This window comes from Rasamsonia emersonii, assembly GCF_000968595.1.
Source record: "Rasamsonia emersonii CBS 393.64 chromosome Unknown ctg1118621760101, whole genome shotgun sequence".
Lineage (NCBI taxonomy): Eukaryota > Fungi > Ascomycota > Eurotiomycetes > Eurotiales > Trichocomaceae > Rasamsonia > Rasamsonia emersonii.
Genome location: NW_013563186.1, coordinates 69325 through 87940, shown reverse-complemented (window position 1 = coordinate 87940; position 18616 = coordinate 69325). Strand labels below are relative to the sequence as shown.

Sequence of the window (18616 nt, the reverse complement as noted above, 5' to 3'; positions counted from 1 at the left end):
TTGCTGCCTTGCGGCCTGAGGATAGACAGACACCTGACAGCGAGCAGCAACATCACCACCGCCGCCGTACTAGGTAACTACCTAACCCATCACTATCACTCCCCCCCGGCCATGTAGTGGGATCCAGACTCCAGCCTCTCCATCCACGATCCCCGGCTCATCGTTGTCCAGCCTAGCTCGGTGAGCCGCAATCTGGTGTCTGCACGGATTCCCCCTTTGCCAGCGCGCACCAGGGCCAACACCCGATCAGATCGTGGCTGGCGTACCGTTTGTTTGGGGCGGTGACTGTTCATCGGACCGTGGAGCTATCACGGCCAAGTCTGGTTCGATACCCCCCCCCCCCCCCCACGCCTTTCCCAGAACAGCGTCCAGCTGCCAGCATCCATGGAAAGGGATTCTGCCGCTGAAGCTGGCATCCCTCCTCTCCTGCGAGGCAACTATCGCTCCGGTTTCGCCGCTCCGCCGTTGGCAGCTTCCTTCAAGCTCGACGAAGGATATTCCGACGAGACGAAGAGTCAGCCAGACAATGAGTCGAGCCTCAAGTCGACCGATTCTTCCATGCCTCTGCCAGAGTGGATACTTGCGCACAGTGAAGCGGAAAGGGCCGGTATGTTGGTCTGACGGAGGCGCAAAGGTATGGCTTCACACTGACCTGCCGTCGCAGAGCTTGCTTACTCCATATTGCGCACCCTGCGCACGAGCACCATCGCCTCCGTCGTGGACAGGCTCACGCCGCTTCTTCACATGGATCCCGTCGCCAAACTCCCGCCTGAGATCACCGCCGAGATCTTCTCCTACCTCGACCCGGCGACCCTGCTGACGGCTTCCCTAGCTTCGCGGGCGTGGAGAGAGCGCATCTTGGATTCCCGGCTCTGGAGAGAGCTCTATATCAGAGAGGGTTGGGGCCTCGACATCGACGCCATTCGGAAGTTCGAGCAGCAGCACTCGGAACCGCCCTTCTCGCAGAATCGCAAGTCCCGAACGAGGCATGCGGACTCAGATGTGAGCGAACCCCAGCTCAAGAGGCGCGTCCCTCCGGCAGGCTTCAGCGCACTAAGTCCAGAATCTGAGATCCAGCCGCCGTGGAGCGAGCAACATGGTCTGGTGGAAGCGGATGGGCCGACTTCTCCTCACGATGCGGAGGGAGATCGGGAAATGCACGATGTTGCTTCAGATGGCCAGCCGTCTCCGTCTCGGGGACGCAGAAACGGTCCGAATTGGACTCCGTCTTCAAAGCTGTCGGGGCCATCTACCAGTACTACAGCGAAGTCGTCTTCCTTGTTGGTCAGGCTACCAAACGGGGCCGCGAAGATCAATTGGCCTTATTTGTACAAGCAACGGAGGCGCCTGGAGGAAAACTGGTTAAAGGGCCGCTTCATCAATTTCCAACTGCCCGATCCCGCCCATCTCGAAGAAGCACACCAGGAATGCGTCTACGCCATCCAGTTCTCCGGCCGATGGCTGGTCAGCGGCAGTCGCGACAAAACAGTCCGCGTCTGGGACCTGGAAACAAGGCGGTTGTGGTACCCGCCTCTGCTCGGGCATACCAAGTCGGTCCTTTGCCTCCAGTTTGACCCGGATCCGTCCGAAGATATCATCATGACCGGCAGCAGTGATAGGAACGTCATCATTTGGCGCTTTTCTACCGGCCAGAAGCTTCAAGAACTGGTTTCGGCGCACGAAGACTCCGTGCTGAACCTCAAGTTCGACAAACGGTACCTGGTCACGTGTTCGAAGGATAAGCTGATCAAGGTCTGGACCCGTCACGAGCTGACTCCCCTGGACAAGGACTATCCTTCCGTCTTCAAGGGCCCCGGCGTCAAATATCCCTCGTATATCATCGACACGAGCGATGTGCCTCCGTCCTTGCTGGAGGCGCAGCTCGCCAGCCGCCACATCAAGCCTTTGGCACCGTACTCCCTTTTGATGACCCTGGATGGGCACGGAGCCGCCGTGAATGCCATCCAGATCAATGACGATGAGATAGTCTCCGCGTCTGGAGACCGACTGATCAAGATCTGGAGCATCCACAATGGGGCGTGCCTCAAGACCCTCATGGGTCATCAGAAGGGCATTGCTTGCGTCCAGTTTGACAGTCGACGGGTTGTCAGTGGAAGCAATGATGACACGATTCGAATCTACGATCATGCCTCGGGGGCTGAGGTTGCCTGCCTGCAAGGTCACCGCAGCCTAGTCCGAACCGTCCAGGCTGGTTTTGGTGATCCTCCAGGAGCCGAAGAGGCTCTTCGACTCGAAGCCCTCGCAGTCGACAGCGACTACTGGGATGCCAGGCGTGCCGGCGTCGTTCCCGACGCCCAGCCGAACGGTAGCCGCAAGCGCTCCGCTCCCAATCGAAACCCGGGATCTAAGAATCCAAAGGACGTGATGGCGCTGGGCACGCGGATCCCTCCCGGTGGAGGTGGGAGTATATGGGGGAGGATCGTGTCGGGCTCGTATGATGAGACCATCATCATCTGGAGAAAGGATCGGGAAGGGAAATGGGTGGTTGGCCACCGGCTGCGCCAAGACGAAGCTGTCATGAATGCCTCAATGGCGTATCACCGTAGTCAGGCCGCACGCGAGGCAGCAAACGTGATGAATCGCACTGTGCCGCCGGCGCAGCAACATCGACCGCTGCACATGGGACACCAGACCGCTACCGGCGCCACTGTCCCTCCCAACCCTCCGAATGCTGCTGCAACGAATCCTACCAACAACCCCACCGCACCAGTCAATATTGGACATGGTGGTGAACAAGGCTCGTCGTGGAATGCAGTTGCAGGCAATTCTGGCCCTCCGACTGGACAGCAAGGCAACCCGGCGGCTCATGCAACGCCTCATCAGCCTTCGGCACAGATTCCTGCCAACACACCTTCTCCCAATGCATTCGCGGCCTTGCCACCCTGGCAGGCACCGTTGCAGGCACAGGCGCAGGCATTAACCCAGGCTCATGCTCACGGTCACCACGCCTTTGCTCGGCCATTTGTCAACCCGGGTATGCCACCGACATCCAGGATCTTTAAACTGCAGTTCGATGCGCGGAAGATCATCTGTGCCAGTCAGGATCCAAGGATTGTCGGATGGGATTTTGCATGTGGGGACGAGGAAATCATTGAAGCATGTCAGTTCTTCACGGGATTGTAATGAGCAATAGCTGGGGAGTTGATTCCCCTGTCTCAACTGTTCATATTAACTGCATCTTATACAAGATGATTCCGATTTGACCGTCGATATACCCGAAACAAGCGAATTAAGTAAAAAAAGGAGCGATCTGCCGACATTTCCCTCCGGAGGATTCTGTGCTTATTCACCTCTGCTATTTTGCATCATCATCATCATCATCATCGTTGATGGCATCTTGGACGGCAGGTCGAGGCGTGCTTCCATCTGATTATACCGAGTTGCCTGCTTGCTTGCTTGCTTGCTTGCGGTTGCAGTAATATATCATTGCTATTTGTGACGACGAGGATGATGGACATAACTTGCATGGAAAGTCGGAGTCTTTTGTTTTTATATTGTTGAATGTGTGGCATTGGAGGGAGCTGTTCATTATTATTACTATTATTTGATTGTTTCATCTTTGTATTTTTTTTCTTCCCTTTAGTCCTCTTTTAAACTTTTCTATTTCTGAGCGGTTTCTCTTTTTTCCTTATAGCGATGGAATACGGATATCCGGATAAGGAAGGATAAGGATAGGTCATTTTTTTTCTCTGCTCTGCTGTTCTCTTCTCTTTTCTCCTCTTTTCTCCTCTTTCCCCTTTTTTTCCCCTTTTCTTTTCGGACTCTGTGTGTGTAAAGCATTCTTTTGTTTTTTTTTCTCTTTCCCATTCATCTTGCCTATGTCTATTATATTGCCTGCCTGTCTATATACAATTGAGAACATACCATACCATATACCTACTGCCTGCCTTTCTTCTCTTTCTCTTTCTTTAGTTTTCTTTTTTTTTCCCCTTTACTTTACTTCCTTTCGTTGTTGTTTCTCTATTTTCTTTCTTTTCTTGTCTTGTTTCTAAAAGCAGACAAATATGATAAGTTAGTTCAGTTCAGTTCAGTTCACTTTTGGATTTGAAGGACTTCTTCTTCTTCTTTGGATCTTCTTACTGTAGTACTTAGTAATTAATACTAAGCTATAGTATACTATACTATAGCATGACTATGGTATACTACAGTACGTCCTGTCCGTACAGTACATACACCGACTGTCTGTCTGTCTTGTCTGTACTGACTGGACTGTCAGTACATATACCTAACATGCTAGTGAGTTTGTCTAGGATATGGTTTCTATTTCTCCATGGGTCAAAAGACCTCCTGTGAGCGAACTTGAGGATCCAGTTCTGAAATGGTCACAATATCGATCTATTCGACTAAGAATATACTACATGGTCATGTGCGGTGCAAGTGAACACTCTAGGAAGTACTCCTGTTTTGATTGATGATCTAAGGATGCGTCGTGGCGGTACGATGGTACCCAAGTCCTGAACATCCCACCTAAACTACAGTACCGAACTGGCAGACGTCTCCCCCGGATGAAATCCATACGCTGGTCTCCACGGGCCAGAATATCGACGTCCGGCCTGGCTGACCTCGCTTCCGCGAGTGCGCGATTGTGGACCAGCCAGTGCTGTGGATGACAATGATGCTTGGTTCCCGTCCCTATATAACGCTCTGGTCGTGTCCTCCTCTTCCTCCTCTTCCGCCACACAGCAAAACGCGTCAGTAATGTTCTTCCATACTCCTATCCAAAAACTTGTGGCCTTCCGGTGGTTATCACCTGTCGTCTCTGACGTCCCGTCCGTGGTTGCCATCCCTGGACTTGCTACTGGCAATGTGACTGGATTTAATGCCTCCGCACCAACGCTTGGAACCACAGGAGTGTTACGGCTCGCATTGCCGCTAGGAGGACAAACTCTGTTGTATCCTTGTGGCACATGGGCTTCAAAGATATGCTGAGATGATGATAAAGGTCGTTCCCCGACCCCAGATGTCACAGTCACTGTCCGTGGCTCGGCTGTCTCAGGGCGTTCTGCAGTAGGATTAGATGGAGACGACCCAACAGTTTGTACCTGCGAGTCAACGGGAGGTCTGAATCCCTCATGGCTGTCGCCGCTTTTTGATCTTCTGGATTCACCAGTGCGAGACACTGAATCTGGATGTATAGGTGTGGCGACGGGCAGATGGCTTCTGTGAAAGGGATGTCGATCAAGCGACCTCGTCAAGTCCACACCATGACCACTCTGCCGGTATGGAAAGCGCCCACGGACAGCGGTTCCATCATCTGCTCTGGCAATGGCATGCATCGGAAGTGTCGTTGAAGAGCCTGATGGTGGCAGGGAACCTAAGAATCTTCGTAGTGCTCCGCCCTGACTCCTCCTCCGAAAGAACCCATCTGTGGACCCGGGGCTTCGTTGACGTTGTCTACCTTGACTCGTCGGACTGGATTCAATTGTGAAGCGAGAAGAGTAATTGAGAGCCTCAATAGAGCCGAAAGACGGCAGTCCAGGCGGAGTTGGGGATCGGGCAGGAGGAGGATATACAGGTTGAGTAGGAAGTGCAGGGGAATAGTTGCCCTGCTGCCAATTCGAAGCCCCAAAGTCACTGCCACTCTCATCGAAGGAGACGTTTTTGCGGCGTCGCACTCGATCGGCAGCGGCAAAGCTCGACCGCCTGGGTTCCTTTGATGGCGAATCACTCCCAGCATGACTCTCATGAGCCTGCGAAACCGAACGGGAACGCCGTAGCGTCGACGAGCTTTGCTGTTCAGTGATCGTCTCCAGGGGATGAGGAGGTCCATTCGACCTTAAATGCGACGGTGATAATGCAGACGAATCCAAAGACCGAGCATTGGCGGCCTTCCCACCTCTAACCTCGCTGTCCTGTTTTACACCATGACTGAGAGTCTGATCCTCGTCTTCAAGCGCAAAGCTTGCTCTAGCAGCATCGTATAGGGAGCTATGGTCGCTTGGAATAGACTCGGATGAATCGAGGTCTCGGTCGAAAGCAGCCAAGGAAGCGACACGACGCGGGTTGGGTAGATTGGGTCTGTTTTCATCCATAGTAGACCGTGGCTGATTCGAGTGCTTCTCATGGTCGACCAGATTCTCTGCTGTACCCTGATCATGGTAACATGAATCCATAACGACTGACAAGTGTGTCTGTGGGGGGTTAAAAATGAAAAGAACGACAGTTCTTAATTCTTAAGAGAGGCATTAACGGTGGAATGGGATAGACAAAAGATGATGCTCTGCCCGTGAATCAAGGCAGTGGTTTGAGTCGTGCTTGCAGTTTCCAGGAATGTATTATTGTACAGTACAGTAGGTACATACAGCGTTCGTTGTCAGGGAAGGAGCCATGCCAATTCGCCCAAGTTGACAGCCCGAAAAGAAAAACAAACAGAACCAACCCAACATGGATACAATGCATAGGGCCGCTTTCACGCAAAATCCTGCCAGTCAAGGGGAGCTAACATTATCACACCTTCATTGTATTTGGGTCCTCGTGCTGGCTTGTTCACAGTAGGAAGTGCTCATCCTGTGAGCCATCACTGAGAATCTGGAGACACCACTCAGACACCACTCCGGGCGTAAAACCAGAAGGAAACAACGCTCGACTCCATGAAAAAAAATGGAAATAAAAGCCATCTATGTATGTACATTCGATGTCATGACGAGGGTTATTGCGTTCCAGATGCCACATTGAAGGATTTTGAGGAGAAAAAAAAAGGCTGGTGCGTGGTATGTACGAAGAAAAAAAAACGTAGTGTCGACTTTCTATACAGCAGGACATCATGGCGATCGTGATGATGATCATGAGGCAGCGGTGCTCTGGCTGATACTCGACTTGCCCATGGCTTGCTCCTTTTTGAGGCTGCGCACCAGGGCTTCCAGTCTCCTTCGTTCCTCTTGCTCCGCCTATGATAAGACCACCGTTAGTAAGGGGTTGACATAAAATGATGAAATGACAAAGTAGGGAAGACTTGCCTTCAAGAGTTTCATGTTCTCCGCCCGCGTTTCCCGCATCATCTTCTTGAATTCATTCTTGAGGACCATCATCGACACCGTCGTCTCAGACGCACCATCCCGAACAGCAGTTGGACTGTTGACTCCCATCCAGGTAATGCGCTCCTCGCTGAGCTGCGTCTCGAGGTTTTCACAACGATCGCGCAAACCATCAATGATGCTCTCGTATTTCTCTCGTTCCTTTTCGAATTCAATGCTCGCCTTGGTCATGACTTCATAATCTTCAATCGTATCACGGAGCTCTTTCTCCAGAGTTTGCACCCGTTCCTGAAGCTCGGCAGCGTTCGGTTGATTACTTTGTTGCTCCTTCAATGCTGCGAGCTCCTCCGCGAGGCTGGTGTTTTTCGTACGGAGATCCTCGATTTCCTTCTGAATGACAGGGTTGGCAGCAACTTCAGCAGCCCTCTCTGCTCGGGTTCCATAAGCGCCATCAAGCTCGGCTTTGACCACAGTGAGCTCGGTCTGAGCTCTGGCAACCTCCCTTTCCATTTCTGACAACTCATTCTGCAGCCGTTTAGCCTCCTCTTCGGCTTGAGAGCGTGCCTCGGTTGCCTGTTGCACAGCCTGCTGTAATTGTGAGACTTGTTCTTCAGCTTGCGAGCGTTCCACCGTTGCCTCTTGCACGGCTTGCTGTAACTGTGAGACTTGCTCTTCGGCTTGCGAACGGGCTGCCGATGCCTGTTGCACAGCCTGCTGTAATCGTGACACTTCCTCTTCGGCTCTCTCACGCGCCTGCCTTTCAGCATTCAATGCCGCAGATTCTTCTTGTTGCCGCTGTTGCTCTTGCAGGCTCTGTTCTTGTCGTGCAGCGTCGAGCTGCTCCATTACTATCGCCAGCTCATCCCTGAGACCCTGGACCTCCTGTTCTGACAATTCGGACCGCTTTCTGGCCTCAACGAGCTGCTGGGTCAAATCGGCCACGTGCGCGTCTCGTTCGGCATCTGATTTTGAATTCAGCTCTCGTTGTTGCTGGATCTGGGTCGTCAGGATGCTTTTTTGCTCTTGGAGATCCTGAACTCGCCGCTGTAGATCTTCAAATCCGGACCGCAGATAGTCCATGTGAGTGTGCAGGTACTCCCCAGACGGGCTTGGGGGAGGAGGATGAGACGGGGAAAGCACAGATCCAGCTTGCCCCAGAAGGGAATGTAGTCGGTTGTTGATTTCACTGAGTTGCGCCTCTATCTCACCAGCAGAACCCCCTACCCCTCCGACCTGGAGTCCCCGAGTCTCGAGCGTATTTAGGCTATTCTCGAGGTATGCCAGATGCGCTTGTACCAATGCTGGAGATTTCACGGCATCGCCATCGTTTGAACTCTGAGGAAGAGGGTCAAGATCAAAATCCTCCTGGCCCCGTAAGATCAGATCACGTAGACGGCCATTGAGTTCCTCAAGCTTCTGCTCAGTGTTACGAATCACATTGACGTCGATGCCGTTTTGAGCAACTCTTCGGCCGTCGGGTCCGAAGTCGTCCAGGCTGTCCACCGTCTTGTACAGACTGCGATCGTCAAAGTCAACGCTCCCACGAGAAACCCCATTTGTGCTCTGGTTCGCGCCGTTCTGGTTGACATTTTTCTTAAGACCCTTGTGCGTCAACTGTAAGATTCCGGCAGTGTGTTCGAGGATTCGTCTGTGGACATGCTGAGCCCGGCGCTCCAGCTTCCATAACTCCTGCGCCAATTCCTCGCACTTTCGGGAGCTCACGGCGAACTCATCGTCGGCATCCTCGTCCGGCTCGGGTATCACGCCATTTGTATGTCCGTTGAGATAAGGCTCAGTGCCATTGCGGGTACTCTTGGGACGGTGTAGGCGGCGAAGCGACTGAGCAGCATCCCGGAGTTTCGTCTCCAGAGCCAGTTTCCGCTTGGTTGCCTCGATGCGGTTCGACAAGAAGGCATATTCTCTTTTCAAATCCTCGACTTCTTCGAAAGGCAGGATCTCGTACCCGATGCTGTCGCCAATGGCAGTTTCGGTCAACAAGTGCATTAGGACTGGGTCGGTAACATCGATCGATAGCGGACCCCGCTGGGGATTCGGGCTGACCTGTAAAGTTCGAAGGAACGATAGTCAGCGTGGGCTCACCAGTGCAGGACCAGCGCGCAAACACACACATACCGTACTGTACTGGGATCTGTCATCGTTGGAAAGGTCCGAGGTCCCTCGATAGCCGTCCACCAGCACCTTGGACGGGAGCGAGGAGACGCCATTGGAGTAGGCAGACAGGTACCGGGGGTCGCCGTAGGAGGAGCGGCTGGAACGGAGGCTATCGACGTTCATCCCGGTGGAAGATCAAGGTAATTAATTGCAAAAGGAAAGAGTCACTAAGGAATAGAAAGAAACTCCAGGGCAGTATTCACGAAGAAGACATTATCATCGAATATAGCAAAGGATCGACTGGGGTCAGAGCAAACACGCGCAATGCGAGTCTCGAGCTGTCGGAGGTATAATGAGTGAGGCTGGGGGATTTTTCTCGGCGGGGGAGACTGCAACTGCTGAGGGTCGACAGCAGCATACCAAGAGATGATCCTCGACTCCCCGGTACACAGCAAAGCAAGAGGCGAAGCCCGTCCGTCGTCCCAGAGAAAGAGGTCGGCAGGGGTGCTTCTTAGAATTAAATAAAGTAAATCCACCAGGCAGCCCGGAGGAAAAAGGAATCGGGCTAACAGCAGTGACTTCCCAATCCCGGCAGTCTGGGAGCGTTAGCGGACGGGCTAACTCGAGTTAGCTCAGGCACAGTCCTCATCGCGATCTTAGTCTGCTGTCTGTCTTTTTTTAGTAGGACTGTTCCTTAAATCCCTTCTCCTGCTTTATTATTTATTCCGAGCACTGTCTTTTCCCCGTGGGTTTGCTGCTGTCGTCCACTGGTAGACTCGTGTCCAGTTTCTACGGGAGCACTCCGTATACAGAGAGGAAAAAGGACTCTGGATGGACGATGGAGGAGGACCCGGCAAAGCTTTAGGTCCAGAGCCCTTCAAGGCTGCTTAACTACGCACTCCTTATTATTGCGCCCCGCACTCGAGAATATTCTCTTACCCCTGACGGTAAAGATGACGATGGCAGTGCCCACCGGGCTGACGACGATAACTTCGAACTCCACATACGAGGCAGCAACAGAAAAAAAAACAATCGGTCTTTGTCAGGCATCATATGCAGCGAGCTTAGTGGCTTGGAAAAAAGCGTGTGTTAGAAGATTGGATTTGTTGACTTGGTCTAGTCCTTATGATGCTCGCAGAACAACTAGAGCAACATACAGAACAACTTGACATGTCAGATGGCCAATGGTCGTTTCTGTCTATTTGCTGCGATTCGAAATACCACGAATACTGTATGTATGTATGTATGTATGTATGTACAGTACATTAATGTCTGTGAATCAATCGACAGTATCTATACGTCATGATCAAACAATTCTCGAAAAAAAAATAAAGATATATACGCGGAAATGATGAAGGGGGAATTGGACATGGATCGTCTCTGTACCATCGCTACCCCCTCTTCGTCAGACGAGCTTCGACATCCTGCAGCAGAAGCATCTTGCTCGTGATCATCTCCCGCTTTGCCGGGTCAGTGAACCGCGGATACGGTCTCCGACAGACGGCGCTGAATTCGGGGTATCCCAGGAATTTGGCCACCACCCACTTGGTGCCGTTGATGCCGCCCTTTCCGAGCCCAACCTCGGCGGCTGAGACTTGGAGTTGGAGTTTCTGGGCCTCCTCGACCTTGCCGGAGCGGTACAAATCGAACAACTCGACACAAGTCTGGTCAAGCAAATAGTGGTCAATCAAAAAAGGCCCTGGAGGGGAACAGAACGAGATCAGATGTTAATACTCACCTTCGGGTACAAATTGGCCAGGCCAGTAATACAACCCTGGCCTCCAACCGTCAGAGCGGGAATCAACCAGTCGCCCTGGCCAGCAAAGGCGCTGAATTGCTCCGGAGGAAATGCTGCAGCAGCCCGAGCCACCTTGGCGATGCCACCGCAGGTGAACTTGACACCTACGATATTGGGGTGGCTTCCCAGGGCATCAATGACGTCGGAGGTGATGTCCAGACCTCCTGCCACGGCCGGGTAGTTGTACATGACGACAGGGATGGGGCTGGCGTCGGCGACCTCTTTGAAGAACGAGATAATGGCCTCGTTGTCGATGGCGAAGTGGAAGAAACTCGGGATCAGGACCAGGGCGAAGTCGGCGCCGGCATTCTTCGCGGCGATGGTGGCATCGATGACGTCCCGCGTGCATCCTGCGTTGCAGCCCAGCGTGATGGGAATGTCAGCCCGGCCGAGTCTGCGGGCGATCTGTCGAGTCTGACGGACGAGCTCGCATCTCTCATCCACGGAGAGAGAGACAGCCTCGCCGTTGGTGCCCGCAAGGACGACTGTCGATCGTAGTTAGATGATTTCCTTCCTGTCATGTATGTCGTGGGAACACTCACTCCCGTGCAGCCCCGAGGAGATCAGAAACTCCAAGTGCTTCTCTTGCACCTCCCAATCGATGTCCTGGTGGGCGTCGTCGCGGAACCAAGTCAAGGCGGGCACGTGGATTCCCGGGGGATATGGACGGGAAGTTGACGCCATTGTACTGTACTTTCAATGTTCATTCAATTGATGGTGATAATTTGGATGAGGAAGAGAAGGCGGCGATGAAAGACTGCCCGTTCAAGTAGATTCGCTGGCAACACATGGGATCAAAGCTTGTTATAACTCTTTGTCCCATCTTCTCCATGACAAACTCAACCTCTGACAGGCGTCGCGTCGCATCGTGCCTCCCGATTGGCAGTCCATGCTTCTGCTCCCGACCCGACGAGTCGGACCCAAATCACTATTTATTGATCCTGCCAATCGACCATGACATGCGTCCGTCCATCTCTATTATTCACGGTCCGTCATATCGGCGAGTAAGCCGAATCGACACACCCGATCGGCTAGGGGGCCAATCCGCAAGCGACGTTTCCGTGAAGAAAAGGATTCAACGGGCGATACATGTATGCGGGGATTTTGATCTTTAATGATTGTCTTCTAAGCATTTCAACGAGCACAGCGCACGGATTATTCCACCGTACGTAAGGAGTAGTAATAGTTCGTAGTGCGCATCATCATCGATTCTGCTCGATCATTGTAGGTGTCCGTTGGGTAGCACGCTGTGCCACCAGAAACTGTCTTATCTTACCTACCTAGTACTGTAGGTACTGTCCTACAGTCTGTGTCACATGGTAATAAAATCATCAATCTACCGTAGATTTAGGAAAAAGGAGCATCCGCCTGTGGAACACCAGCATCAATGATTTTTAATATTACTAAAGTTATACTCAAAGGTAATAGTGACTTCCTTCCAGCTACTCTGTATAACTATGATAAAAGCACATGCAGATGCCAGATGCATGTCAAGTCTATCTAATTACCTAGGTAAATGTAAATGGCTGCTAATTAGTGGATGATTTGGATAGGCTGCCTCAGCGAAATTAACAATGCAACCCCGCATCTGTCAAGAAACATCAGCTATGTATGTACCCGCGCAGGTACATACAGGAGGACATCGTCATGAATTCTAATTCCATCTGATCAACTTCTTCCAAAGTAACCATTTACGCGTCGTGCTGTACTGTACGACTATAGATAGATCCTAAGTAGGTAGGTTCTTCCTACCTGCTTGTCTTGTCCGTGACCAAATAAATCCAGAGTACTACTCCGTACTCCGTACGGAACAATCCCGACTCTGGAGTCTTGGACAAGACGCCAAGCTCGTTAAACGCTCAAGTGTCCATCTGACTCGGGCATGTATGTAACTGTGCCACCGCTCGCTATGCTGCTATGCTCACTTGGGTAAGACTGTAAGAAATAGCTGCCGCCAAGTCCCGTTCCGATTCTGCCGATTGAAGATTCCTTTCCCGCTTATCAGACTAATCAATCAATCGATTGAATCCAATTCTCCGATTTTGCCGGCGCCCCCGCACATCTTTTTCGTTCGTTGAAAGAGTCCGCAGCAGAGAATACTACTCCGTAGGATGTAATTAATTAATGTAGTACCGCTATAGTAGTAGCTAGTGTATTAGTTTAGTTAGAGTCTTACAGACGGGCGTAGTTCGGACCTACACAGTACTAACTGATAACTAGACCAACACTTCACCTTAATTACGCATTGTCTGCTATCTATCTATCTACCTACTTCTTCCATCTTGCTCGCTGGCTTGCTTTCTCTCTTGTCAATGAATGGATGGATAGATGAGTGAATGAGTCTCCCCATGGCCAGCGATAAGAATGCTGGCGGGGGATGTCGACAGACATCATCACAATGAAGCTTGGCAGTGTCAACGACGACGATGATAATAATAATAAGAAGAACAGCAATGACAAGACCTCTCTTACCATCGCATCACCATCACCCTCGCCGTCTTCCTCTTCCAACCACCACCGTGACGTTGACGTCGAAAAGGCCGCTCATCATGGCGGCGACGGTCAGGGTGAAAGAAATCAAGGACCAACGATGATGATGATGACGACCACAGTTACGTCCACAACAACCTACAAAGTCTACAAGAGGCGGTTCTGGGGACTCGTGCAGCTGGCGTTGCTGAATCTGGTGATTAGCTGGGGAGTATGTACTGTACCCACAAAAAAGAATAATCCTCTCTCATCGACAACGTAAAATGGTTTGGTAGACTGACTGATGACAACAGTGGCTCACCTTCGCTTCCATCTCGACCTCAACCGCCGAGTATTTCAGCGTCTCGGAGAGCGCGGTGAACTGGCTGAGCACGGCGACCCTCTTTGCCTTTTGCGTTGCGACTCCGTAGGTCTCGCCTCTCTTGCAAAAAGATAACCGTCAAGGAGGTTCTGCATATGTATGTGCTGACAAAAAAAGGATCGTCATGTACACCCTCAACAAAGGCGGACCCAAGCATGCCATCGTCGCAGCATCCGTCCTGACCCTCGTGGGCAATTGGATACGATATGCCGGCGCCCGCGCAGACGGCGGCATCTTCGGCCTCGTCGCCTTCGGGCAGATCCTCATCGGCCTGGCGCAACCGTTCTGTCTGACGGCGCCGACGCGATACAGCGATCTCTGGTTCTCAGACCGTGGCCGGACCAGCGCAACGGCTCTGACGACGTTGGCGAACCCGCTGGGAGCGGCCTTGGGTGAATTGGTGGACTCGCTGGTGGTGCTCCAGCCCAGCGATGTCCCGAATATGGTCTTGTATATCGCCATCATTGTAAGTTGGGCACCACAAGATCACAAGTCGAGGTAAAGTAACTGACCTCTGCATTTGTGTCACAGTCCAGCGTCGCCTGTATCCCGTCCTTCTTCATCCCCGCGCGTCCGCCCACCCCTCCAAGCGCATCATCCGAAGTCCAAAAGACCCCTTTCATCGAGTCCGTCCGGCAGATCGTCCGCGTCGTCGAGTTCTGGCTGATCTTCATCCCTTTCTCCATCTACGTCGGCTTCTTCAACAGCGTATCCGCCCTGCTGAACCAGATCCTCTATCCGTACGGCTTCTCCGAAACCCAAGCCGGCATCGCCGGTGGGCTTCTGATCCTCGTCGGTCTCGCGTCGTCCGCCATCGTCTCCCCGCTCACCGACCGCTTCAAGCACTACCTGGCAGTGGTGCGGATCTGCGTCCCCGTCCTGGCCGTGCTCTATATCGCGCTCATCTTCGCGCCGCCGAGTGTCGCCGGAATCGCACCGACTTTCGTTGTGTGTGCCCTTCTCGGCGCCTCTTCCTTCAGCCTGCTCCCCGTTGCCTTGGAGCTGCTCGTCGAAATCACGTACCCGTTCTCGCCCGAGATCGGGAGCACGCTCTGCTGGTCAGGCGGGCAGGTCTTGGGCGCAATCTTCACAATCATCCAGACCGCGCTCACGGCCGGACCCGACGCCAGCCCACCGGAGAACATGCAGAACGCTCTGATCTTTTCGGCGGTTGTTGCGGCGGTTGCGGTCCCCTTCCCGTTGTCGTTGGGTCTGTTTGGTCGGGAGGTGGTCCATCGCCGGCTCGAGGCCGAAACAGACATCGTTGATCGCAGGACGACAGAGGTCTGAGGTTTCAAACTGACGAATTAGTGTGATGACTCATGAGCATTGTTGGTTTCTGTTGGAATGTGTTTGCGTTAGTTCTCACGCTTGACATGACAGTACGTATGTATGTACAGTACACATTACATACCGTACATAAGACTTCTTTCTGGACATGAAGAAATTCTGTGTAGTTAGTTCTCGCCAATAGACCATATTTCGTAGTATATTTCTTGTCATTCAGGCCAGATCCCTTACTAGGGAGGGCACGGTGTATCATATTTCTTGCCATATTTCGGCAAGCTAGTAGGATAGGTAAGTAAACTTGCTCCAATACGAATAATCACACTTGGAAACATGTAGGTGCAACTCGACGGGTTATGATAATTGGCTCTAAAGTTTTCTTGTCCAGGTAGATATACAGTATAATATAGGTAGAGTTCTAGCATGGGAAACCGGTCTAAGACATAATGAAATAAAATGAAACGTAAACTCACAGCTATAGAGAGGTAGCGTAGGAGACAGTCACTAACTATCTGTACATGATGCCGATGATGGGTTGTTTTCCTTGAAAGGCCAGCGTGATGGACGAAAATCGAGTTCGAACACATCATGCAAGCTTGATGATGATGGTACATAATCGAGAGCGGCAGGCTGAACATCAGGAAGGGCAACTCAGCCATCAAATCATTTGCAAAAAGATCTTCCCATTCTCACAGGTGTCTTTCCTTCATCCATATGACCTCAAAATATCATGACCCCATATGCATGTGATATTGAGTGATCAGCGGATGACTGCAGAATGAGACAGATCCTTGGAGAGAAGCGAGCCCTTTATTTCAGGATCTTCCAAAGCTTGGGGGCGGCACACTGGGCAGCGCAGTGCTGGAGGTGGAAAACTGGCAGAAACGTCAGTACCCAAGAGTCCACACCAGGCGCAAGCAAATGACAGCGATCCATTATCCCATAGCCACATAGTTCATAACTCAATGGCCATGGACTTGTTTAACGCAGTGACCTCGAAGGAGGGTGGGAGGTGTTGCAATGTGTTCAGATCAAGTATTGGCCAACTTACACTCCTCGACACAGTCTTCCTTGGGTCCCTTGTAGTCGGGGTCCTCCTGCTGCCGGGTCACACGCTCCACGCACTCATCGAAGTGGTGCTTGACAGGCGCACACTGAGCAGAGTTGGCGCATTCTGCACATCAATTGTTAGTAACTGCCAACGACGGTGCGCGAAGAGCTCGGAGAGAAGGGCAAGGCTCAATTGTGTAAGGAAGGGTCGATTGCGGTCACCGATCGCTAGAATATCACAATAGCGACTATGTCGGCCTGCAGGGAGGCCGCAATAGCGGGAAACTCACCCTGCTCGAGCTTGGGCTTGGGGTCCACAGCCTCCTGTTCCTCTTCTTCCGGCTCCTCTTCTTCCTCCTCCTGCTCGGGTTCCTCAGAAGCACCCTCACTGTCTCCTTCTTCGCTGCCTGCCTCCTCGGATGCGGTCTTCTCCTCCTGCTCAGGCTCGGCGCTGCCGCTGTCCGTGTCTTCCGCCGGAGGAGCCTCAGCCTGGGCTTCAGCGAAGCCGAGGGAGGAGATCATTTCGGAGAAAAGCTCGGAGAGACCCATCCTGACGGTTCTGAGCGGTTCAATGGATGCAATTGGAGGGGTCTAGGGGGAGGGTTCGGTAGCGGGGGGTTCGAATGCGACGAACAACGAGCGTAGATGGGATTGTGATGATGTTGGAGAAGCTTCCTCTTGTCCAGGAAAAACGGAACGCCCCGGTCAGGTTGGCCGGCCATGACTGGCTGCAATTCCCCCACACGTGATTGGCCGGATGCCGTTCTTGCCCGAACAACCCGAAATGCACGAGAATGCGAATGCGGACATTTGAACAGGCATTCAGGCGCCTTTAAAAAAAAAGACTTCTCATCTTCGTTGGTCATCTGCGCATTAGATGCTGTAATGCAAAATCTAATCCCTATTAAGCCCGTCGCTTTGCTCTGCATGATCGCATGACGCTACCGTATCAGTCATTACTAAAATTACAGGGAATAATCCATTATTGATGGACAAATCGTTATATGTGCAGTAAGAAAAGAAACCCCCAGTTGGACGCCTTCTCATGAGACCCAATCATCCATCACCCAGTGCTAGCTAGCTTGGCGCAATCGGTTTTCTAGCTCGTTGGCCACACTCTGCTGTTGAACCTCCTCGTATCCTGGAGGTGGTTCCGTAGGAGGTTCAAACGCGGAACTCTCTGTCTCTTCGCCGAGTGGAGGCGGTGGCTTCGAAGCGCCCTCCGGAGGGACCCCAAATTCTGTGTCATGAGATGTCCCCGGGTACGGTGGAGCGTCACTGGGACCTTCGTAGGCTGGTAGTTCGTCTAGATGGACATTGGTGTAATCGACCCCGGCAGGGCCGTTTCCAGTCATCAAGCCACTCTCCCTCGCATGCTCGACAGCCTGGTGCAGACGGTCCTTGATCCGCTCGAAATTTGAATGGAAGTCAAAAGCACCTCCTTCTTTAAAGGTCACTTTAAGCTCGACGACCGGTAGTGAAGGTGGAATTCCGCCGCCAGATACTGGTTGGACGATCGCCGTCCATACATTGGGTCCGAAGAAAGGGGCCGAAACATGACTATCGTGGATGTTGAGGAGGGGAGCTGTGAACGACTGAAACTGGTCACTTGGCTGAGAGGGAAGATAGACTATCTAGAAGCAGACGAAGCTGTCAGCGCCTGAAAGTGTACTCTCAGGGAGGGATTGCCAGGAGACTAACTCGTTGGTTTGTGAGGTATATGCAGCCTGAACTGCTGCTTATGGAAAATGATTCCTTTCCGGAATATGAACTGGGCGGCTTTAACGACAGGCTCGTACGTGGCGGAGATGTGTAGATGAGATGCTCATTGGGAAGACGGACGAAGCCCTCCGTCTCAGAGAGCATCACCCAACTGTTTGAGAAGGAACGAAGTTTAGTCAGTAAAGAATACTCCGTTTTTTCTCTCCCATGGTCCTGTGACGATAAAACAACGAAGCGAGCAGGAGATGGTCCCACACGGCTATCGTGAAAGAGTCATGTCCTAGTGCAATCGGGGATCTGCAGGGGAGGAAGGCACGTACTTTATGGACATGTTGAAAGCAGAGAGGGCCCACGAGAGATCAACGTGGCGCTGGACTGAGGCTAGACAACAAGAGGCTTGAAACGAGCAGGCAATATCAGGGAGCGGTCAGGGCGGATCACCCGGTGCTCTGCAGACTCGAGAGAAACCAGCACGAAACCAGGTGAATCGTGACCTCGATCGACTGTTCTGGAGGCTTTCTAGCTTCGCGAGACGCTCTCTGATTCGACCTCGAGTGTGGAGAGCATACAAACTGCAGACACGACCGGGGTGTGCACGAATCACAACGTATGGACCGGACGGGATGCGACACAGGCACGAAGAGGCGGTTGTCGACTCCAGCCCAAATGGTGTTCGTTTGGCGCCGCGAGGCGGGGGGAAGGGAGGGGCGAAGAGGAACAAGAGCGTCCGAGAGCCTTAGTGGCCAGAAAGACGACCGGTCAGCTAGCTCTAGCGCTCGCGTCGATTACTCGGGAACAGAG

The 18616-nt window shown here is 52.4% G+C and overlaps 7 protein-coding genes across 7 annotated transcripts; 2 read left to right on the top strand and 5 right to left on the bottom strand.

Annotated features, from left to right (window-relative positions):
- Positions 1–384: 384 nt before the first annotated feature.
- Positions 385–3144, top strand: T310_4247 (F-box and WD domain protein; the record flags this gene model as incomplete). Its single annotated transcript, XM_013472884.1, has 2 exons — positions 385–607; positions 665–3144. The coding sequence occupies 2 exons, from the start codon at positions 385–387 to the stop codon at positions 3142–3144; spliced, it is 2703 nt and encodes a 900-aa protein (XP_013328338.1).
- A 553-nt stretch (positions 3145–3697) lies between these two features.
- T310_4246 (uncharacterized protein) lies at positions 3698–6134 on the bottom strand (the record flags this gene model as incomplete). The annotated part of the gene is made up of 5 exons (XM_013472883.1): positions 3698–3837; positions 3886–3927; positions 4102–4127; positions 4195–4334; positions 4503–6134. 5 exons carry the CDS (start codon positions 6132–6134, stop codon positions 3698–3700), a joined length of 1980 nt encoding a protein of 659 aa, XP_013328337.1.
- Positions 6135–6908: 774 nt separating this feature from the next.
- On the bottom strand, positions 6909–9290 carry T310_4245 (Involucrin repeat protein; the record flags this gene model as incomplete). The annotated part of the gene is made up of 2 exons (XM_013472882.1): positions 6909–9056; positions 9129–9290. The coding sequence occupies 2 exons, from the start codon at positions 9288–9290 to the stop codon at positions 6909–6911; spliced, it is 2310 nt and encodes a 769-aa protein (XP_013328336.1).
- Positions 9291–10498: 1208 nt separating this feature from the next.
- On the bottom strand, positions 10499–11589 carry T310_4244 (Dihydrodipicolinate synthetase; the record flags this gene model as incomplete). Its single annotated transcript, XM_013472881.1, has 3 exons — positions 10499–10771; positions 10846–11390; positions 11448–11589. The coding sequence occupies 3 exons, from the start codon at positions 11587–11589 to the stop codon at positions 10499–10501; spliced, it is 960 nt and encodes a 319-aa protein (XP_013328335.1).
- Positions 11590–13303: 1714 nt separating this feature from the next.
- T310_4243 (Cell surface receptor/MFS transporter (FLVCR)) lies at positions 13304–15046 on the top strand (the record flags this gene model as incomplete). Its single annotated transcript, XM_013472880.1, has 4 exons — positions 13304–13606; positions 13689–13801; positions 13874–14222; positions 14288–15046. The coding sequence occupies 4 exons, from the start codon at positions 13304–13306 to the stop codon at positions 15044–15046; spliced, it is 1524 nt and encodes a 507-aa protein (XP_013328334.1).
- A 1028-nt stretch (positions 15047–16074) lies between these two features.
- Positions 16075–16642, bottom strand: T310_4242 (Ubiquinol-cytochrome c reductase complex 17 kd protein; the record flags this gene model as incomplete). Its single annotated transcript, XM_013472879.1, has 2 exons — positions 16075–16217; positions 16384–16642. The coding sequence occupies 2 exons, from the start codon at positions 16640–16642 to the stop codon at positions 16075–16077; spliced, it is 402 nt and encodes a 133-aa protein (XP_013328333.1).
- Positions 16643–17166: 524 nt separating this feature from the next.
- T310_4241 (uncharacterized protein) lies at positions 17167–18146 on the bottom strand (the record flags this gene model as incomplete). Its single annotated transcript, XM_013472878.1, has 3 exons — positions 17167–17723; positions 17893–18074; positions 18136–18146. The coding sequence occupies 3 exons, from the start codon at positions 18144–18146 to the stop codon at positions 17167–17169; spliced, it is 750 nt and encodes a 249-aa protein (XP_013328332.1).
- Positions 18147–18616: the final 470 nt, after the last annotated feature.